Genomic DNA, 19,398 nt, shown 5'->3' with positions numbered 1-19,398 from the left:
TAATCAAAATGATCAAAATGACCACAGTTGATCACAGTTGAAAGTCAAATGGCTTTGTGTGCCATTGAGAACTACACCTGACATCCTTTTTCCAACTCGGTAGCTGTTTTTCCAACCACCTATTTTTATGCGCATTGTGGAATATCGCATAAAAAAAAACCGCTGGATGGAAACGTCAAGATGCGCATAAATTCTAAAAATGCGCATTAAAAAAATGTATGCGCACAACTGAGTAGGATAAACTTTTTATCCGATAAGAAAAAATGGCATGGGATGATAGGGGTAATGATATTTCACTGAAGTTAGCCTGCGGTACTCACTGTTTCACACATACATATGGTTGTGTTCAAAATCTTACATCACACTGCAGAATATACATAATGTTACTGAACAAAATAATGTTAACGTTTAGGCTGCAAGTCAGAATTATAGCTGATTAAAAAAAGGATACAGTAGGGGTTCATGTTTGGTTTGTGATAGTGTTTCATGAGTCCTTTGTTTGTCCTGTGCAGATTAAATGCCCGCTGTTCTTCAGAATGATCCTCTAGGTCCTGCACATTTCTCAGGTTTTCCAGCATTCTTTTGCATATTTGAACCCTTTCCAGCAGCGACTGTATGATTTCAGATCCATCTTTTCACACTGAGGACAATTGAGGGACTCATACACAACTATTACAAAAGGTAAACACATTTAATGATGCTCAAGAGCCGTAGGGTGTAAACTATTTGAATTGGATAATAAGGGTGAACTGTCCTTATTTTGGCTTCTGTGAAAAGAAGTTTAAAATAAGTATTTTATGTAGCTTCTGAAGGGCAGTACTAAATGAACAAATATTAAACAAGAAAACAAGAAAAATTTACTCATCATAATCATCCTGTTCAAAAGTTTACGCCCCCAGCTCTGAATGCATTGTGTTTTCTTCTGGAGCATCTTGTTTTCACCTTTTATAATAGTTGTGTACGAGTCCTTCAGTTTTCCTCAGGGTAAAAAGATGGATCTCAAAATCTAAAGTCATTGTTGGACAGGGGCCAAATATGCAGAAGATGCTCGGAAACCAAAGCATTTGCGGGACTTGGGGGATTTTCCTGAAGAACAGCAGGAAGTTGAACTGCTCTGGGCTGCCTTTCCCAAAACATTGTAAGCCTAACACTGTCTACACTGGATGCGAGTGGCATGACGCGACAAAAGACAGTAGAACCCATTATAATCAGTGATGCTGTCTACTCTGGATGCGGCGCGACACAACAACAAATCCCTGACAGTAAACTGATGCCTCATTCTATTTATGACTTACTGACACAAAGTACAAACGATTTGCAACGGTCGTGTCCAGTGTAGATTTGAGCTATTGCAGCGTGGCGCGACACGACAACTGTCACGTCCAGTGTAGACACGGTGTAAGTAGATCGTAGAACCTGCAGCCCAGGACAAACAAAGGACTCATGAAAAACTATCACAAAACAAAGACAGTTGTGGATCATCCAGGTAATGACACACAATATTAAGAAACAAGTGAATGTATACTTTTGATCATTTTTTTAAAGAACACATTTTCATTTTTTATAAATTCTGTTTCATATTTATAAATTCAGTTTTCATTTTTATAAATGCAGTATATGTAAATATCTGTTATGTGAAATTGCTTATTCAGGACTAAATAAAAATAGCAAGCAATGTTTATGATCCCTCTTATTTTGTTAAAATGATTGCATATTGTGCTAGGGGTATGTAAACTTATGAGCATAACAGTATCTTCTGTAGCTTCTGAAGGGCAGAATTAAATGAAAAAAATATGGCATGGTCCTGATGGTGCCATTAGAGTTGTAGAATATGTGTGTGACTCTCTGACTGAGATGGAGCGGTAATCACTGTCCTGACTTTGCAGTGTCCACTGCAGTGTTTTTGATTATACACATTTTTATTATTTTTTGTTTCTTTTTAATATTATTTTTTAAATCAGTTTAATGATTTACTTGTCTCTCTGTTTGCAAAATACTAAAAAAAAAAATTCTCAGTGTAAATGATTAGTTAAATGTTTGATGAATAATATAATTAATAATATTATGAATAATATTTGTATAATGTATAATATTTATTTAATATATAATATAATTAATAATATTTGCAGTCCTGTTAAATGTTGTCCTGCATTTGCTGAAAAATAAAATTGAGTTTTGTTAATGCCTTGCTGTGTTTGTGGCTTTGTTGCCATTTTTTATAAGCGCATAATACGCATTTTTGTGTAGAAGGTCCATAGCATTGTGTAAGGTAATTTATAGACATTTACTGAGACATGAGTGGCCGTTTACAGAGATTTAACTGCTTGTACCCTGGATTTTGCGGAGACTTCTCATGCACAAAAAGGTACGTGGATTTGCCGGTAAATTAGCAACCTTTGGGTTATGAGTCCAACTCTCTAACCATTAGGCCACGACTTCCCCACTTATGAGCATAACAGTATCTTCTGTAGCTTCTGAAGGGCAGAATTAAATGAAAAAAATATGGCATGGTCCTGATGGTGCCATTAGAGTTGTAGAATATGTGTGTGACTCTCTGACTGAGATGGAGCGGTAATCACTGTCCTGACTTTGCAGTGTCCACTGCAGTGTTTTTGATTATACACATTTTTATTATTTTTTGTTTCTTTTTAATATTATTTTTTAAATCAGTTTAATGATTTACTTGTCTCTCTGTTTGCAAAATACTAAAAAAAAAAATTCTCAGTGTAAATGATTAGTTAAATGTTTGATGAATAATATAATTAATAATATTATGAATAATATTTGTATAATGTATAATATTTATTTAATATATAATATAATTAATAATATTTGCAGTCCTGTTAAATGTTGTCCTGCATTTGCTGAAAAATAAAATTGAGTTTTGTTAATGCCTTGCTGTGTTTGTGGCTTTGTTGCCATTTTTTATAAGCGCATAATACGCATTTTTGTGTAGAAGGTCCATAGCATTGTGTAAGGTAATTTATAGACATTTACTGAGACATGAGTGGCCGTTTACAGAGATTTAACTGCTTGTACCCTGGATTTTGCGGAGACTTCTCATGCACAAAAAGGTACGTGGATTTGCCGGTAAATTAGTAAATTTTCCGTCCGTGTCTGGGGGTTTCTCGTGTTATTGAGTGGGCTGAAAAACTGCCACGCACAAAAGTGGTCCATTTCTGTCCGTGTCAAGAAACAAAAAAACGCCAGAGCACATACACGGAAACTGCCGGAATCGTGCAGTTTACAGGTTCATGCGCTGGCGTGAACAGTCCGGAAACGTGCCTTTTCATGCAGTGTATTACACAATCTGCTACAATGTTCAAAACTTGTCAGTTTTCAGGCCTAAACACAACTGTGTTCAAATAAGCATGCCCCTTTAAAACAGTCTCACTAAATTAAAGCCTGTCCAAAATTTCCAAAGACCTTAACAGTAATGAGATCATTTTAAATGCACAAATATGAGGTATGCTGTTCATTATTAGGAACATCTATATCTATATATCAGTGAAACACTTTTTAGTTCCTTCAAGTTAATGTCTTATTCAGATCTCCATTCATGTAAACAAATAGCCTACATTCCTGACAAGAAATGAAAGCGAGCTATTGATCCACATGAGTTATTCTGGAGGTACTAGAATGAGATACTGTACATGATATTCACACTGCCAGTGCAAACTGCAAAAAAAAGAATATATATAACAATTTTTAACACTGGAAAAAAATGCCTGTATATTTTGTAATAGAACCTCAGTTTAAGGGAAATTGAAATCATTAACAGAACATATTCCAAACATGACTAGCTAACAACGTCAAGTAGAATCAACATTCCATGAGTGAGAAACAGCCCACAGACATGCTGCTTTCTAAAGGTCAGTGGTGAGACTGCAACAAAGACTCATTTCTGATGTAGTCAACACTCAAATCCACAGAAATGTGAAAATGACTGGATAGTTTATGCGATGACAGTCCTACTCTGGGTTTATGAGTGCTGTGCTGGAAAAGGCACAAAACGCCAGGCGATTTAATGGGGGATATAATTTTAAAGTGCACATCGCTTAGGATGAAATGTTTCTTGCTACATTCAAAATAAAACTCTGCACACAACTGATATATGTAATTTATGATGCTGTACTTTTATATTTAACAATAACAGCTTTATGCTACATTGTTTTCAGATGACATTACTATTTTGCAGGTTTACACAACCATCTTCTCACTATAAATTGTTACCTCTAGAAAGACTTTCTCAGTACTTGGAGTGCTAGATTAGGATATTGTTCTAAATTTTGTTACCATTTGATTTGAATCTTTACAGACTCAGCAGACTGTCCTTGTTTTCCCCCACATTCATGACACTATAAATTAATATAAATTAAACATTTATATTTTGGCTTCATCAATGGGGGGGGAAAAATTCAGTAAAAAATTCAAATGGCAACAAAATTTAGAACACTATCCTAATCTAGTACATACTCAGTTTAATTCTGTAAACCCAGTAAAATAATCCCTGAGGTATAAAAGCCTTCAAGACACTAAGATGTCTATCAAGTACATAATCCAATTGCTCAGTGTAAAAAAATACAAAAAATTGAATGTCTCTTTAATTTTATAAACTTGATGTATCTTAAAACATTTAAAACATGCACAAATCTCGTACATGCATTCACATTCAAATTCACATTCCCACACTCTGTTCTATTTAAGTATAATACTCTGGTTAACCACCACTGGTTTGTGATCAACTCACCAGGGTATAGACACAGTTAAAGTGTTTCGGTCCCACTGATACAGCTCCGTGCTACTTTACTAAAGTGGTTTCAGCTGCACTGATTGCACCAGTGCAGTCTAATGACTTGCCATTAGTCTCTTTCATTACCTGTTCATTTATCCTCAGTGCTAAAACACAACTTCTCTCGTCATTCCAAGTCCAGTATGCCCTCTGAGAGGACGTCTATGGCTTTGGAGGCAGCTGAGGAAGAGCTTCCTGGTCCCGAATCCATGAACATGTGAGGGATCTCACTTCCAAAGTAAATCTTACTATTAGCTGCAATTGCCTTAAATTTCATCAGCTGAAGATATTCAGGGGTCAGCTTCAGCTGAGAGGAGAGGAGAGAAGAAAAGTTGAAAACGTTCATAAAACAATGAGCACAGTAATGATGGGGTGCAGTTTTAGGAGTTTACCTTATTGGCCTCAGCTGCTCTCTGTGCAGTGTAAAAGTCTGCATCTGCTTTTGCTTTCTGCCTAGCAATGAAAGCGCCATCTATAAAATCAGCGAGACATAGGAGAAATCAAAATCAACACAACAGAAACATTCAGAGCTGTGTGATGAGGGATCGTCAATATCATTTAAATTCATCCTAAGCGTCCCATTTCACACTTATGATTATGAATATATTCAGGCGGTTCACCAAAACCTCAGTGTCTCCCCTCAACAAGCTGTCATTCTAATATTATCATTCTGAAATGTTTCTTTATCTACATTTTAATTTATAATTAATTTATTCCACAAGTGAAAGTTTCCAATAATGGTGCAGATACTGTATAAGCCAGTAGTATTCAGCTAGTCATGTGATTCTGATAAATGGCGTAGTGCTGCATTTACACTGTGTCATAATTACTGCAATGACAACCTGGTTCTTTTTAGTTGAAATTGTTCACATCCTCAAATTTGGAATTATGAGTGTCTATGCCAACACTATAACTGCCAAAATGTAATTTGAGTAATCAACAGACAAAACCATAATACAACACAAACCAGTTATTAAGCAAATGCATTATTAATAAACATTTAGCCATTTTTTTTAGCTGGACATTAATAGTTATTCGACTTTGACAATATGTACTGTAGGTCTTTCATTTATTTTTATCATATTATTATTAATATATTAACAATAGTTATTTATAGGATTTAGTAGACAGAATGTTACAATGAACTGCCTAACTACATTTTACAGCTAAAGCCGCTGTCATTTTGAGTGTTTCGACGCTATGTTGCAGCGATCAGTTACAAGAGTTATCAGAAAATTCAGAGCTGACAAGCTGTAATTATGAGTTCTATAAGGACGTGAATGCACACATCATTGACTTTGAATTTTGAATCTCAAAATTATGACATGGTGTGAACACCTTAGTATCTCAACATGTCGGACCTCATGAGGCAACCAGCTTCCATGTAAAATAAAACTGCTTTTCTTAAGTGACTGAAATGACTGTGTGATCTCATGTAAGTGTACATGACCTGCCAGATTCGTCACTACTTTTACAAGCAGCAAAAACTCAGTTGAGAAAGAATTACAAAAGAGAAAAAAAATCTGGCCTGCTTCAGCATTCACTGTACAGACAAGAACAGCAGATATAGCATGAGACAGTACAATAAACTTTTATACAAAAGTTCCAAAGCATGATCAGAAGGAAAAAGTCCTTGCATCTGCCTCTTCAAAACCATCTTGCACACATACACTGAGAAAAGAAGCTATTTGTCATTCTACTCAGTGTTTATAATCACAGTAGTTCAGAAATACTCATAGACTGTCCATCATTTCTAAACCAATGTTCGCATTAAACCATTACACTGTGGCATTTAGTACGTGTATTTCAGTCTAGTAGTCTTTTTTTTCTCCCAATACTACTGTAAGAAGGTTAAGAAACCCAGCCTTGAAAAAACATTACAAAAACTGCCCAGCAGAAAACACAAGGACCAGTAAGAAGATCATTATTAAAACTACTGAATGTTTTTACAGAAACAGTCCATTCCTTTCAACTGAGCTTCTTTCAGATTTTGGAACAATTCTATGTAAATGACACATAATGAATTGATATATATATATATGTTACATAATGCATTTTGCAAGTTAGTATCTGTCAATGGACAAACTGGCTTGTTTTGTCGATGTCCTGCACTAATGATAATGACCTGTTTTGCATGTAATTTCATGACATCCATTAGTCTCGGGCATACATTCATTTATTCTCTCTGTAGTTTTGTTTTTTGCTTGTTGTGTCATTTTCACACAGTTTTCACATTAAGGAGACAAACGTTCAAAAGTTTTGAACAACGTGCTTCAAAATGAACTGCATGTTGGTTTGGTAGACAGATGTTGTTAACTATTTGAATAATGACCGACATGAACTTGAACTTAGCATGACTTGACACATTATTTGAAAACCTGGCCTGTACTGCAAAGAATCTATCCCTGCCGAATGATCGTCAACAGGCCCGGTTCTTGATGGCTATAGAAGAGTGGGCTGGCAGATATCCTGGGTGGGCATTTTTTAGTCGTTATATCATCACATAGTCTAGAAGATATTTATACTGTAGATATTGCTATATTAACTATATTAACCATATTACAGTATATGTACACTGAAAAAAGCTTTCCTGGACAGCCTAGAATATCATGCACTTTCACAGCAAAATTAACTTTTTTTTCTTTATTGAATAGTAAATCCATAATCATGTCTAGAACATTGGAGGGACCAATTGTTTTGAGGAAAATATAAAGACCAGACCACTATGGTAATGGTATTTATTTAAAGAAACTAAATAAATAAAGGATTTAAATTGATTTAGGGGAATAAATTAAAAGAAGAAAAAAGAACCGTAAAAGAACAAGAATAAGAATTTTTGTAAAGTAATCAATCTGAACTGCAAATAATATTTTTATTTTAAAATATGCACCCATTCAATTTCTGTTGTATTGTTGAAAACGCAAAACAGAAAAATGCTTTGTCACAATCAGTTATGAATTACATGAATCATGTAAATGGCAGAAAAAAAAAAAAAAAAAAGTAGAATAGCTTGCATCACTGGATAGCCTATTGTTGGTCGTTTATGTCATAGAAGGGGAACGCTACATTTCGCTCCGACTGTTGCTATAGTAACGAACGCAACTTTCATCCCACAAGCTCTTTACTTTCAGTTTTCATTCTTACATTTAGCATTAACAGCAACAGCAAGCCAAAAGGGGTACGCTTTCAACTGAACTGTATAGCCTACATGCATTTTAGATGCTTATATTTTGCTCTTGCCCCGTCCATGCAATGAATGCATGTTATTGTACGAGTGTTTTTTTTTTAAACATTAATCTGCACATGTAATTTCTGTGGTAGGCTATGATACATATTCATGTAGCCTATTAAACTCCCCATAACTCACAAACTCCCCGTGATAGCGCGCAAATATTTCTGCCCGTTTTCGCTCGTCGTCAGCCTCTGCTTTTTTGCAACAGACTGAAGCTCTGCATAAATTCAGCGCGCCTTGTATTCAGCAAATAAAAGAAAAATGCTTCAATTTTCTGGTGTTATTTTATTATTGTTGGGGCAGTCTCCAGCTATATCTTAAACTTCTTACAATACAGTCCGCTTCAGATTGGTTTTAATTACTGCATACAAAATTTACGCAATCTTTATCTAATTCTGATTGGGTGGGCAAGACAGTCATTTGGGTGGGCTCAGCCCACCCCTGCCCATGCCTGGAGCCGGCCCCGATCATCTGACGAGTTCATGTATGCTGGTTTAAAACGGAAGAAAAATATACACTGTCATTCAAAAGTGGTCGGTAAGATTTGAATGTTGTTAAACAGGTCTTTTTTTCTCACCAAGGCTACATTTATTTGATCAAACACAGGAAAACAGTGAAATATTATTACAATTTAAAATAACTTTTACAATATTTCAAAATGTAATTGATTCCTGTGATGGGAATGCTGAATTTTCAGCCGTCATTATTCCAGTCTTCAGTGTCACATGATCCTTCAGAAATCATTTTAATATGCCGATTAACAGAAACATTTCTTATTATTGTCAATGTTGAGAATTGTTGTGCTGCTCACTATTTCTGTGGAAACTGTGATACATTACTTTTCTGAAATTTTGTTTAATAGAAAGTTTAAAGGGGTCATATGATGCGATTTCAAGTTTTCCTTTCTCTTTGGAGTGTTACAAGCTGATTGTGCATAGATAAGATCCCTGAAGTTGCAAAGACTAAAGTCTCAAAACCAAAGAGATATTCTTTATCAAAGTTAAGACTCTGCCACGCCCCCCTAAAACGGCTCGTTCTAACACGCCCCCACATATCTACCTCACTATGTGGAAATATTTGCATAATGCAGCCCAAATGTTCACGCAAAGAAAGAAGGCGTGGTTTCAGTAACCGCAGTTAGTGTTGAAGCAGCCATGTCGGGGGGAGCATGTCAACATATTCTGTTACACCAAATACACAAAATAATTATCATATGATATATCATATGACCCCTTTAAAAGAGCAGCATTTATTCGAATAGAATCTTTTTGTAACTTCATGAATGTCTTTACTGTCACTTTTGATCAATGTAATACATAATAATCAATTTAATTGCTAAAAAACAGTATTTATTTCTTTAAAAAATATACTGGCCCCAAACTTTTGAATGGCAGTGTATATGTTTTTCTTTTGTATGATGTTATATTTTATTAATGAACCAGGTATATACTGTAATGCTATGAGGTAATTTCTTCCGAACACTGACAGTTAATTTTGACGTTAATTTTACATTTTGATACGATCAGGGCCCAAATGCCCCATATGTTTAATCAGGGATGTTTTCATTGTCCTACATTGCAGTCTAAGACCTCGGAGGGAACATGACAACACATTCACCTACCTTCAATTTCTGAGATCTTTTTCTCTATTTCTTTTTCCATAACTTTCTGTCCAAATTTGATTTCAGCCACCTGAGCCACCTTCTCTGCCTCTGCACACATAAAAAAACAGAGCAACATTCTTTCACTTTTATATGAACTACAACTTCATCTAAATCCAACCCATATGACCAAACCCACTCAGCTCATCAGGCTGAAAACTAGGAAAAACATTCACCGATGACAGCCTTTTTCCTCTCTGTCTCTGCCTCCTTCTCTACCACCTTCTGAGTCTGAGCCGCAATCAGTAACTTCGTTCTCTCACTCTCCCTAAGAGAGAGACACACATGCACACACAGCTGATAAGGATTGACAGAAATTTCTTATATAAGATCAAAATACATTTTTGCAGTTCAGATATACCGTAGAACAACAAGTTAAGCTGTAACCAGGGTCCAAAATTAAGACTCACCATGCACCATATGTGAGAACAATGCTACTTGCCAGTTGGCTGGTAACTTTATTAGGAACTGCAACATAATACATTTAGTCTCACTAATGAGAATGTTTTCTATTAAGTTAACCGAATTTACCCTCATTGTTAGGCATTGTTATCCAATTATTTGGACATATGTGCAATATTCCTCAAACTTAATCACCAAAACTAAATTAAGGAACAAAACCACGTTCAACAGAGAATGGCTCGTTTTTTGTGTATGATACTGGGAGTAATTTATTCTTCTGTAGGTAGATTAATAATTATATTTGAAAAAATGTGATTCATTTGTAATAGAGACAAAATATATAAATAAAGGCCAGTAAGAAACATTTATTACCTGTACATTGACTGTTTGGTGGTGTTAATTTCGGGCCCTTGTAACACAATCAGATCATTAACAGCTATTACACACAACATGCAAGAAGTTCTCATAAACTCACATTAGTTCATAGTTCCTGCGAATGCTTTCTGGAATGTTTGGTTTGGTGACACGGACCGCCTGCTTAGGAGGGAGAGGAACAGAAGATAGAGAAAGCAAAGAGAGGAGAGAGTAAGAGAAAAAAGTTGAAGACAGTCAGACATCACTTTTGTTAATAAACAAAATTTAATTAGATATTTGGCAGAACACAGTCCTTACAAAGAGACTCTGTTATGCAACAATTTTATTTTTTACAGATCATTAACAGCTATTACACACAACATGCAAGAAGTTCTCATAAACTCACATTAGTTCATAGTTCCTGCGAATGCTTTCTGGAATGTTTGGTTTGGTGACACGGACCGCCTGCTTAGGAGGGAGAGGAACAGAAGATAGAGAAAGCAAAGAGAGGAGAGAGTAAGAGAAAAAAGTTGAAGACAGTCAGACATCACTTTTGTTAATAAACAAAATTTAATTAGATATTTGGCAGAACACGGTCCTTACAAAGAGACTCTGTTATGCAACAATTTTATTTTTTATTTTATTTTTTTAGCTGGAAGGGCCTTGGAAAACAGCAGGAAGCATGAATACACAAAACCAACATTGATCTCAGGAAAATTAGTGGATATGGTCAAATACTCCTCATTGTGAATCACAGCTCAATGTGCATCATGTGAATGACACATTACCCACAAAAGCTCCATTAGAGAATTCAGGAAGGAATACAAGGAATTGTGAATCAGCTTACTGACGATCTCAGTATCATCTCAATGAGCTGATGACTAGCATATTTTTAGTGCTACCAGATGAGAAACAATAACAATGGAAATCTACTGCTTGCACAGCTGATTATCATAATTGCTGTTTTTAAGGGTCTTTGCTCGAGTCTGTGAAAAACGTGGTCCAGCACCAAAGGGATTCGATGAAGGAAATCTGAATCTTGCCAAACCAAAGCTAAATAAAGAAAGATAAACACATGAACAAATACACAAAGAGCTTATATGCAGTATCTTATCTTAGGTCTAACAAAATGTCAAAACAATAAAGTCTTGAATGTTTTGGTAATGAGTTACGAAAGCCCATGTTTATCTTTCCTGAATTCAAATGAATTGTTAACGTATAACCGGTGCAGAAAATGGAATGCCGACAAGAACGTAACTCAGTGGAATGTAACAGAAAAAAGATTGAACTGCCAAACCAATCTAAGTTGAATCCCACCTGAATGATGAGTCCAGGTGCCATGCTGGTGAGATCCTGCTGCAGTGTGAGCTTTAGATTCTCGTCTATTTGATCTAAGAAACAACAGGCTACTTAAAGAATGACAGGTGTACACAGAATTTATACCCTTAACTTTTTGTTTTCTCATCACACACAACAACTGCAAATAAAAATCACTTGAGAAGCTTATGGCACTAACAACATGTCAAACATCTCCACATTACCACTAGAGGGCTGTAACACCATTACTATTAACTACCCTCACACCATTGTGAAGTGCATTCATGGATGAAATCTAATGCTATTATGTTCTCACTCATAAGAAAAATTCTCCAAATATATTTTTTACCAATTCAAATCAATTACTGTAAGGAGTTACTGTAATTGAAGGAGTCATTTTCTGATTCCCAAACCTTCCTAGTAAATTATATATTGCACATTCAGTGTCTTCACATTTTAGCAGGGAAAAATATACATAAAATTATTTAAATAAAACAAAAAACTGCATTCACAGAAATGCACTTCAAATGGGAGTCTATGCAAAGCAGTTGCATTGACATTTAGATTTTAAAGCAGCAAAATCTTACCGAACTTACTGGCATCAAATCACCCAACATGTCAACAATCCCTGATTAGGACATTAAAGCACATCACTTACCGAATAGACCAATGTAGACCTCCTGAAGTGAGTGCACACTACAGAACTGATTCAGCTCATGGTGAACCTTGTTGAAAATCAGAGCTTTGTCGTAGTCGGCAGTGAAGTTTCTCACAATGCCATAAACTGCAGCAGAGCAGACAATGATGTTATGAGAGCGATGAATAGGGCACATAAAATAAATGACAGTCATAGTCTGGCTCGTTGCTTAAATTCATGGGGAGTGGGATAAAACATTTATTGGCGAGTAGGCTATGCCAAAGAGGCTCTTAGTGGGCCCTCCAAAATTACAGGGCCCAGGGAAATGTTCCCAGCTGTCCACCCCTAACAACAGCCTTTTTAGTGGTTCTACGTTATAAATGGCAAAAAAGTCATTTTACCTGCTGAAGGAGCAAGATAGTTCACCACCTCAATGCGATCAAAGTAGATCATTACACCTCCACTGCAAAGCAAAAAAACATGTTGATATATATATATATATGAATGAGTGTGAAACAGGGTCTCCCTAAAAACAGCAACTGACAAACTGTTTTATGAACAGAATGTATAAATGTATCGTAGTTTCCACACTATTTTCAGCTGTGATAAGAAGAAATGATTCCTGAGCAACAAAAACTGTTATTTTAAATTGCAATAATATTTCACAATATTACTATTTGTACTGTATTTTTGATCAAATAAATACAGACATGGTGAGGGACTTTTTTCCGAAAACATCAAAAATCTTACTGAACCCAAACTTTTGAGTTCAGCAGTGTACAGTATATAAACATATGATAACATTTACCCACATGAAGAACACATAATCGTCAAAAATATTCATTACATTATTCTTAAATATTTACAGCAACAATCTGAAAAATCCTTGGGATTTATTTGTAACCAGTTTTTCTGGACTTTTGCCAGTGTTATTGTTATAGAAAAGAACAGAGAAGATGAGAGGAAATGATAAGTAAAGGAGGAGGGAACAGAATTGTGAAATGTTCTGAGTCAGATTTAAATGTCTTAACCTAAACACTATATTAGATCAATTCTAGATCAAACTCCAAGTGTCTGCTCACAAATTATGTTCAAAAATGCTCAAAAATGATGCACAAAGTTTCAACCTTCAGTCAAGGATTCTCCTGAACTGATGACCTGCTGTGTTTACAGGCTTTAAACACTGCAAAATGACTTATATATGATGTTGGCTATACAGAATTGCAGGTAAGAGTTTACCAAAATTGAATTTGGTATCCAGTAATAGGGGAAACCACATGCCTACTGTAATGCTGCTCTCACTCTCATTTTGCATGCATATGAATAGAAACACAAAGTCTATGGTGACTGCACCTTACAGAAGATCTGATGAATGTTCAAAATTTACTTCACCTTGTGCCGCATGGAACATTCTTTACTTCATCTGTTTGTAGGGTTGACTTTACGAAAAGAGAGAGGATGCAATAAGAAAAAGAAACCTATCAAGTTAAACTATACATATAACGTCTGTCTTTTACCTGTACAGACTTGAATGAAGTAATGAACGGCAGCATCAAATGAAATCCAGGGCCACTGGTGGTGGTCAGCAGAGCTCCACCTCTGAGAGGAGAGAAGCACACACAGTTATACAATCTACAGTACAAAGTAGAAAGTGGCATGCACTGCAGCATCTGCTTGGTTCTGGAAGAAGATTAATGGAAAATCTTGAGCAACTTACCTGTAGTAGACACCCACATGTCCTTCTTCAATCTTATGAAGAGCAGAAAACACTGCAGCTCCTCCTATGGCAAGGATCACGGAGGCAACTGCACCCAAAGTCATTCTGAACATAAAAGAAATATGTTAACCTATTAAGTTACTGATTTATTGTTGTTAGCTTATTTCCCAATTACATAACAGGCATTCGTCTTCAAGTGGGAAACATGTTGTGTTCTAATCTTAGCAGTTAGACAATAGACATAATCCAACAAAAAGATAAAAACATATCCTAAAACAACTTAATAGTAATTATTACAAATTCTTAATACATGTAATGTTTTATTGTAGCCTGCTGAACTGATCAAAACAATCTAAAGTGGTTTGCTGGTCTTAGCTGATTTTCCAGCCTGCTCAATAATCTATAACCTATCAATAAACGAATATTTTTTAAGTGTTGCGTGCGTACATATGTTATGGCTAACAGCTAACAGTCATTAGAGTTCATGACAGACTGAGAGAGCATGTGGAACACTGACATTGATGTGACTTTGTTGCTAAGAGAATTGAGAAAACCAAGCACAAAGACCTGCATGCAAATGTCCATGTTACTGAATTGAAACCATCACAAACGAAACCTCAGTTTAGTTAGCCAGCACTACAGGGTGCAAAGCCCGGGTTTTAGAGACAGAATAAGAAACAGGAACTCTGAATTGAGCCACCATTGCTAGTTAAATGCATGACTTAAGTGTCCAGAAGTTTCCGCCGGCTTTGGGTTTCCTCTTCGCCTCACACAAACTAATCGATACAGTTCTACTAATTAGTTACTGTGGTGTCAAAATTACAAACATTCTCCTGGCGCCAAGATGCAATCTAACCAACAGAAAACATGACTAGCTAGCTTTAAAAGATGTGTATACAGACGAAATACATTAGAGAGCCCGTCAACGCGAGATTACAACACGGAGAATTACTTTGTGGATGAATGCGAAGTAAAAGAGCTGTTACCTAAGTAGGTTACTGTAACTCCTTCGTGACGGCCGGTAGAGACACCTGCGATCGATGAGGAAAATGCAGCGACGCTCCTTTGCGTCTGACGTCACCACAGTTTAACCCACTCTTCCGCTGTTGTTCGAGCATCACACCATTAGATGGGGACAAATATCTTCCTATAAAAGCAGGATTGGGGCTGAGGGGAGTGATGATGAAGACAGATGTCAGTGTTAATAGCCTGATCTATTTGCCTCATTGTTTTTATTATTAATTATATACTTTTGTAGTATTATTATAGCTATTTTGCATTAGATTTTCCTCATAAAAGCTTCCGTTTTCATTTTCATTTTAGGTTCAGTCATTTTTATTTCAACTTTAGTTTTATACATTTTAGTATTTCAGCTTAAATGTTTTTATTATTTAAATTTTTACATTTATTGTTTCATATAATATTTATATTTTATATTTATTTATTAAATTTTTTAAATATTTTATTTATTTGAAAATGATATTTAATAGTTTAATTTTAGTTAAAAAACAACACTGATTTGCCTGTATTGTTAAAGCTTTTACATGCATTTTGGAAACTAACATGCACATTATACTTGCAAGCTAATTACAGTACTATGAAGCCACCAAAGAGGGCTACAACAGGCCTTAGGCAACAACATAATTTTTTTTTATTTTCCCTTTTAAGTGCTGCTGGTCCAGGAAACATCTTGGTGGGAAGCAGACTTGCATCTGTAGTTGGTTACCATGCCATACCCATGTTTTCCAACAATTTCTGATCATCAAATAATAAAATGAAAAAAAAAATGACATGGACACAATCAAACAATACTGGTTTTATTTTCAATGTGAACAGAAGTGTTTATGGGGCTTAATATTAGACACTGTAAAATGTATGACATTGGATTATATATTTATAATCTCTTTATATTATGAATTACATAACTAGGGCACATAAGTGTACAAGAAAATTTAACAGAACAAACATTTGTGAAAATCAAACTTAAAATGGAAACTTCCTATATAGATAACGGATGCTTCTGTTCTTGTCCTTGCCCTTTTCGCTAATTTGTTTTTGAGGTTCAGTGGGATGGTGGTGGTTGTAGTAGATAGCAAAAGATGCTCATCTGGTTGCAACTCATTTTGAGTGTTTTTTAAAGATGGAGATATACTCCTGTACATCATCAGGGGAACCCAGCACTACAGGAACCCTCTGGTGGATTGAGTCGGGTTTGATGTCTAGAACATACATGGCTCCTGTTGTTGCCATACCGCCGGCCTGCTCCATGATGAAGGCCATGGGGTTGCACTCATACAACAGCCTCAGCTGGAGCCCAGAAAAAAAAACATGAAACCAGTGAGATTGTTGCCTTAAATACACTTTAAAATTAATATTTTTAAAACTCAAACAGCTTATGATGTTGTTATCATTGCAATGCATTCACTTTTAAACCCTGTTTCTTCTCACCTTGCCCTTGGGGCTCTTGATATTAGCAGGATACAGGAAAATTCCACCATAGACCAGAGTCCTGTGCACATCAGCTACCATGGAGCCCACATAGCGCCCTCCATAGGGTGAACTTCCATCCTGCATGTCAGAGTGGAAATGTTATCTTTACTGTCAGTGGAAGAGGCTAATTATGTTGGCTAAAGCTATTCACTGAGCTGAATTTTACAGATTTTCTATATAATGTCCTACTGCACATTTGGAAGAGAAAATGGTACTGAGAAATTATTTCATTATGTCAAAATATCTAACATACTTGACTGAAAGTAAAAATGTTTTTACATTTATCTTTATCTGAGTACTAGTAGTACTCCCCCAAGAAATAGTATTACAAAAACTAACTTGGGGGATTATGTATCACAGAATACACAGAAATATTAAGCAGCACAACTGTTTTCAGAATTTGATAATAATAAAAATGTTTCTTGAGCAGCAAATCAGCATATTAACAATGATTTCTGTAGGATCATGTGACACTGAAGACCAAAGTAATGGCTGCTTAAAACTCAGCTTTGCTATCACAGGAATAATTTACATTTTAAAATATATTAAAATAGAAACAGCTATTTTTATGTTGTAATAATATTTCACTATTTTTAATTGTAATAATATTTCACAATATTACTGCTTCTATTGTATTTTGGACCAAATAAATGCAGCCTTGGTTGGCATGAAATACTTCTTTCAAAAACATAAAAAAAATAAAATAAATAAATAAATAACCCCAAACTTTGAACAATGGAATATCTTAAAGTTTAAATTAAGATCTGACTCTACCATGATAGTAACCGTATTGGTTGCTAAATAGATAATAGTAGGATGTTTCTCTAGCACGAACCCTTCAGTGAAATATATTCAAAATCTGGAGGCTCATACCTCTGGGAATTTCTTCTTTTGCAGATATTCTGTGACATCTGGGTAAAAATGTGCTGCATAGCCTTCATTCAGACTGTAGATCTTCCCCTTCTTCTTAATCTTCACATCCCGGTCTACAAGTATAAACTCGCCGATGGCCTAATGATGGAGGAAGAAAGGATGCAGAAAGATTAAGAAGTAATGCAACTATTTAAAGTTAAATAGAATATTAAGCATGTAACATAATTCTGACTTACAGGATCAAGCATGAAGCAGTTGACTCCTTGGCCTGTGGAGAGAACCAGCATGGTAGCACTGCCATAAAGAGCATACCCTGCTGCCACAATGTTTCTGCCACTCCGCAAGGCATCCTTCTCTGATGGTTCCTCGTCAGTCTCCTGGAGATCATGTGCACACAAACGAACAAAAGCATTTCATTCGTTCTTAGATGACTATAAAGGGATATTTGTTTGTACTGCATTTGGATCTGAAAGCCTGTACTGTACCTTTCTGTAGATTGCAAAAATGGTTCCAATAGAAGCTAAGCAGTCAATGTTTGAAGAGCCATCCAGAGGGTCAAAGCAAACCACGTATTTGCCCTGGGCAAAATAAATAAATAAATAAATAAAAAGTCAGGTAGTTTATTGGCCTATACACAAATACATCAAAGTTGTTAGTTAATACATACAGATTTAATAACGCAACAAGAGAAAATTATTTTACAGACCAAAACAAACAAGTCAGATCATTTTCATTTATTAAAAATGTACTAAAATTATATGAACACAAAATTGTTCAGTTTTTAAAAATTGGCCAAGTTATTAAAGTGTTTGAAGGGTTTACTTTGACATTTTACTTTTACTTTAATTAATCAAGGGTTTTCAGATTACACAACAACAACAACAAAAACACTGATGCACACACTTACCCTGTTCTCTGGTTCTACAATGATGGCTTGTTCATTTTCTTCAGACACCAGAACACAGGATGTGAAGGAGGATTTAATCATGTTTATAACAAGATCATTGGACAGGACATCCAACTTTTTCACCTGGTCACCTGTAACATTTGTGCTCCCGGCAATTCCATAGCTGATAAAATGAAAAAGAGATTTTTAACAGAGATTGATTCATGAAGAATTATGTAGTCTTTATGCTTTCCTCACAGAGCCGATAACTTCGACCTTTGTCCTCTATTTCAGCAAGAGATGAGGTCTAATCATTGACTCAGTCTGCAGTGTTTGTTTGCAAAGTAGCTGAAATGACCAGCCACTGCAACAGTACACTGATATACAGTAAATATATATTCAAATGTGCAAAAACGATGCATCAGAAAAAGCTTTTTGCACAGGTGGAAATTTAAGTTTAAACTATTGAAAAGGTTCTAATCAATAGGACACTAAAGCACATTGTATAGTCTGGGAGGTGATAGTGGCTGCACATTGAATACCAATATATAGAGAAAAGTCTCCTCACTTTTTTTGTACTATAAGATGCAAAGATGACAAAAACGGTCTGAAAACCGTAATATTAAAATTAAAAGTACTGTATATAGTTGAAAACTTGTTGTTTAAAATGGCCGCAATTTCTTTGAAAGCCTGAATACTTGTCTGGTGGTATAGATGCATTGGCAGATACTCACAGATTGGCAATGCCGGCTTTTCTGACAGCAGTGGAAATGGCTTTGATGGCCGTGCACATGGAGTTGAGAAGGGTTGTAAGCTCCCCTGTTCCTTTGGCTTTTCTGCCCTCTTCCAAGACAAACCTGGTGAGGGTCACCACGTTGGTATCAAATGCACCTCTGTCTGACATGATGACTGACTGCTAAAGCGTGAAACCTCCTTGGAGTTCCTGCTTGGATTCCTGTCAGAAAGGATGTATTAGAACTAAGTGTAGATATATGACTGGGTTTAAAGGGGGAGTGATAGTAGTTTAGCCAATTGCAG

At 35.7% G+C, this 19,398-nt stretch overlaps 2 protein-coding genes across 5 annotated transcripts in view; both read right to left on the bottom strand.

The window, feature by feature from the left end:
* The window catches only part of LOC107757530 (erlin-2-like), a 23,762-nt gene extending 8,563 nt beyond the window's left edge, over positions 1 to 15,199 (bottom strand). For 2 of the 4 annotated variants that reach the window (XM_016575033.1, XM_016575034.1), the window contains exons 1-12: positions 15,098 to 15,199; positions 14,112 to 14,216; positions 13,912 to 13,993; positions 13,787 to 13,833; positions 12,796 to 12,857; positions 12,416 to 12,541; positions 11,758 to 11,831; positions 10,847 to 10,908; positions 9,861 to 9,952; positions 9,646 to 9,735; positions 5,185 to 5,264; positions 4,880 to 5,099 (exon numbers count right to left, since the gene is read on the bottom strand). In XM_016575033.1, coding sequence (XP_016430519.1) covers positions 4,920 to 5,099; positions 5,185 to 5,264; positions 9,646 to 9,735; positions 9,861 to 9,952; positions 10,847 to 10,908; positions 11,758 to 11,831; positions 12,416 to 12,541; positions 12,796 to 12,857; positions 13,787 to 13,833; positions 13,912 to 13,993; positions 14,112 to 14,215 — 999 coding nt within the window. In that variant the 5' untranslated portion in view covers position 14,216; positions 15,098 to 15,199 and the 3' untranslated portion in view covers positions 4,880 to 4,919. Of the gene's footprint in view, positions 1 to 4,487; positions 5,100 to 5,184; positions 5,265 to 9,645; positions 9,736 to 9,860; positions 9,953 to 10,846; positions 10,909 to 11,757; positions 11,832 to 12,415; positions 12,542 to 12,795; positions 12,858 to 13,786; positions 13,834 to 13,911; positions 13,994 to 14,111; positions 14,217 to 15,097 lie in introns of those variants that run through there. The other 2 variants (XM_016575032.1, XM_016575035.1) reach the window with 2 other exon arrangements.
* Positions 15,200 to 15,976: 777 nt separating this feature from the next.
* LOC107757529 (fructose-1,6-bisphosphatase 1-like) lies at positions 15,977 to 19,344 on the bottom strand. Its single transcript, XM_016575031.1, has 7 exons — positions 19,095 to 19,344; positions 18,382 to 18,544; positions 17,960 to 18,052; positions 17,711 to 17,851; positions 17,475 to 17,612; positions 16,560 to 16,679; positions 15,977 to 16,418 (listed from the first exon to the last, which is right to left on the bottom strand). The coding sequence occupies exons 1-7, from the start codon at positions 19,262 to 19,264 to the stop codon at positions 16,230 to 16,232; spliced, it is 1,014 nt and encodes a 337-aa protein (XP_016430517.1). The 5' UTR covers positions 19,265 to 19,344; the 3' UTR covers positions 15,977 to 16,229.
* Positions 19,345 to 19,398: the final 54 nt, after the last annotated feature.

Source organism: Sinocyclocheilus rhinocerous, unplaced genomic scaffold (genome assembly GCF_001515625.1).
Source record: "Sinocyclocheilus rhinocerous isolate Xijiao unplaced genomic scaffold, SAMN03320098_v1.1 scaffold984, whole genome shotgun sequence".
Classification (NCBI taxonomy): Eukaryota; Metazoa; Chordata; class Actinopteri; order Cypriniformes; family Cyprinidae; genus Sinocyclocheilus; species Sinocyclocheilus rhinocerous.
Note: the sequence above shows the minus strand (reverse complement) of the source record. Positions and strands in the feature narration are given on the sequence as shown.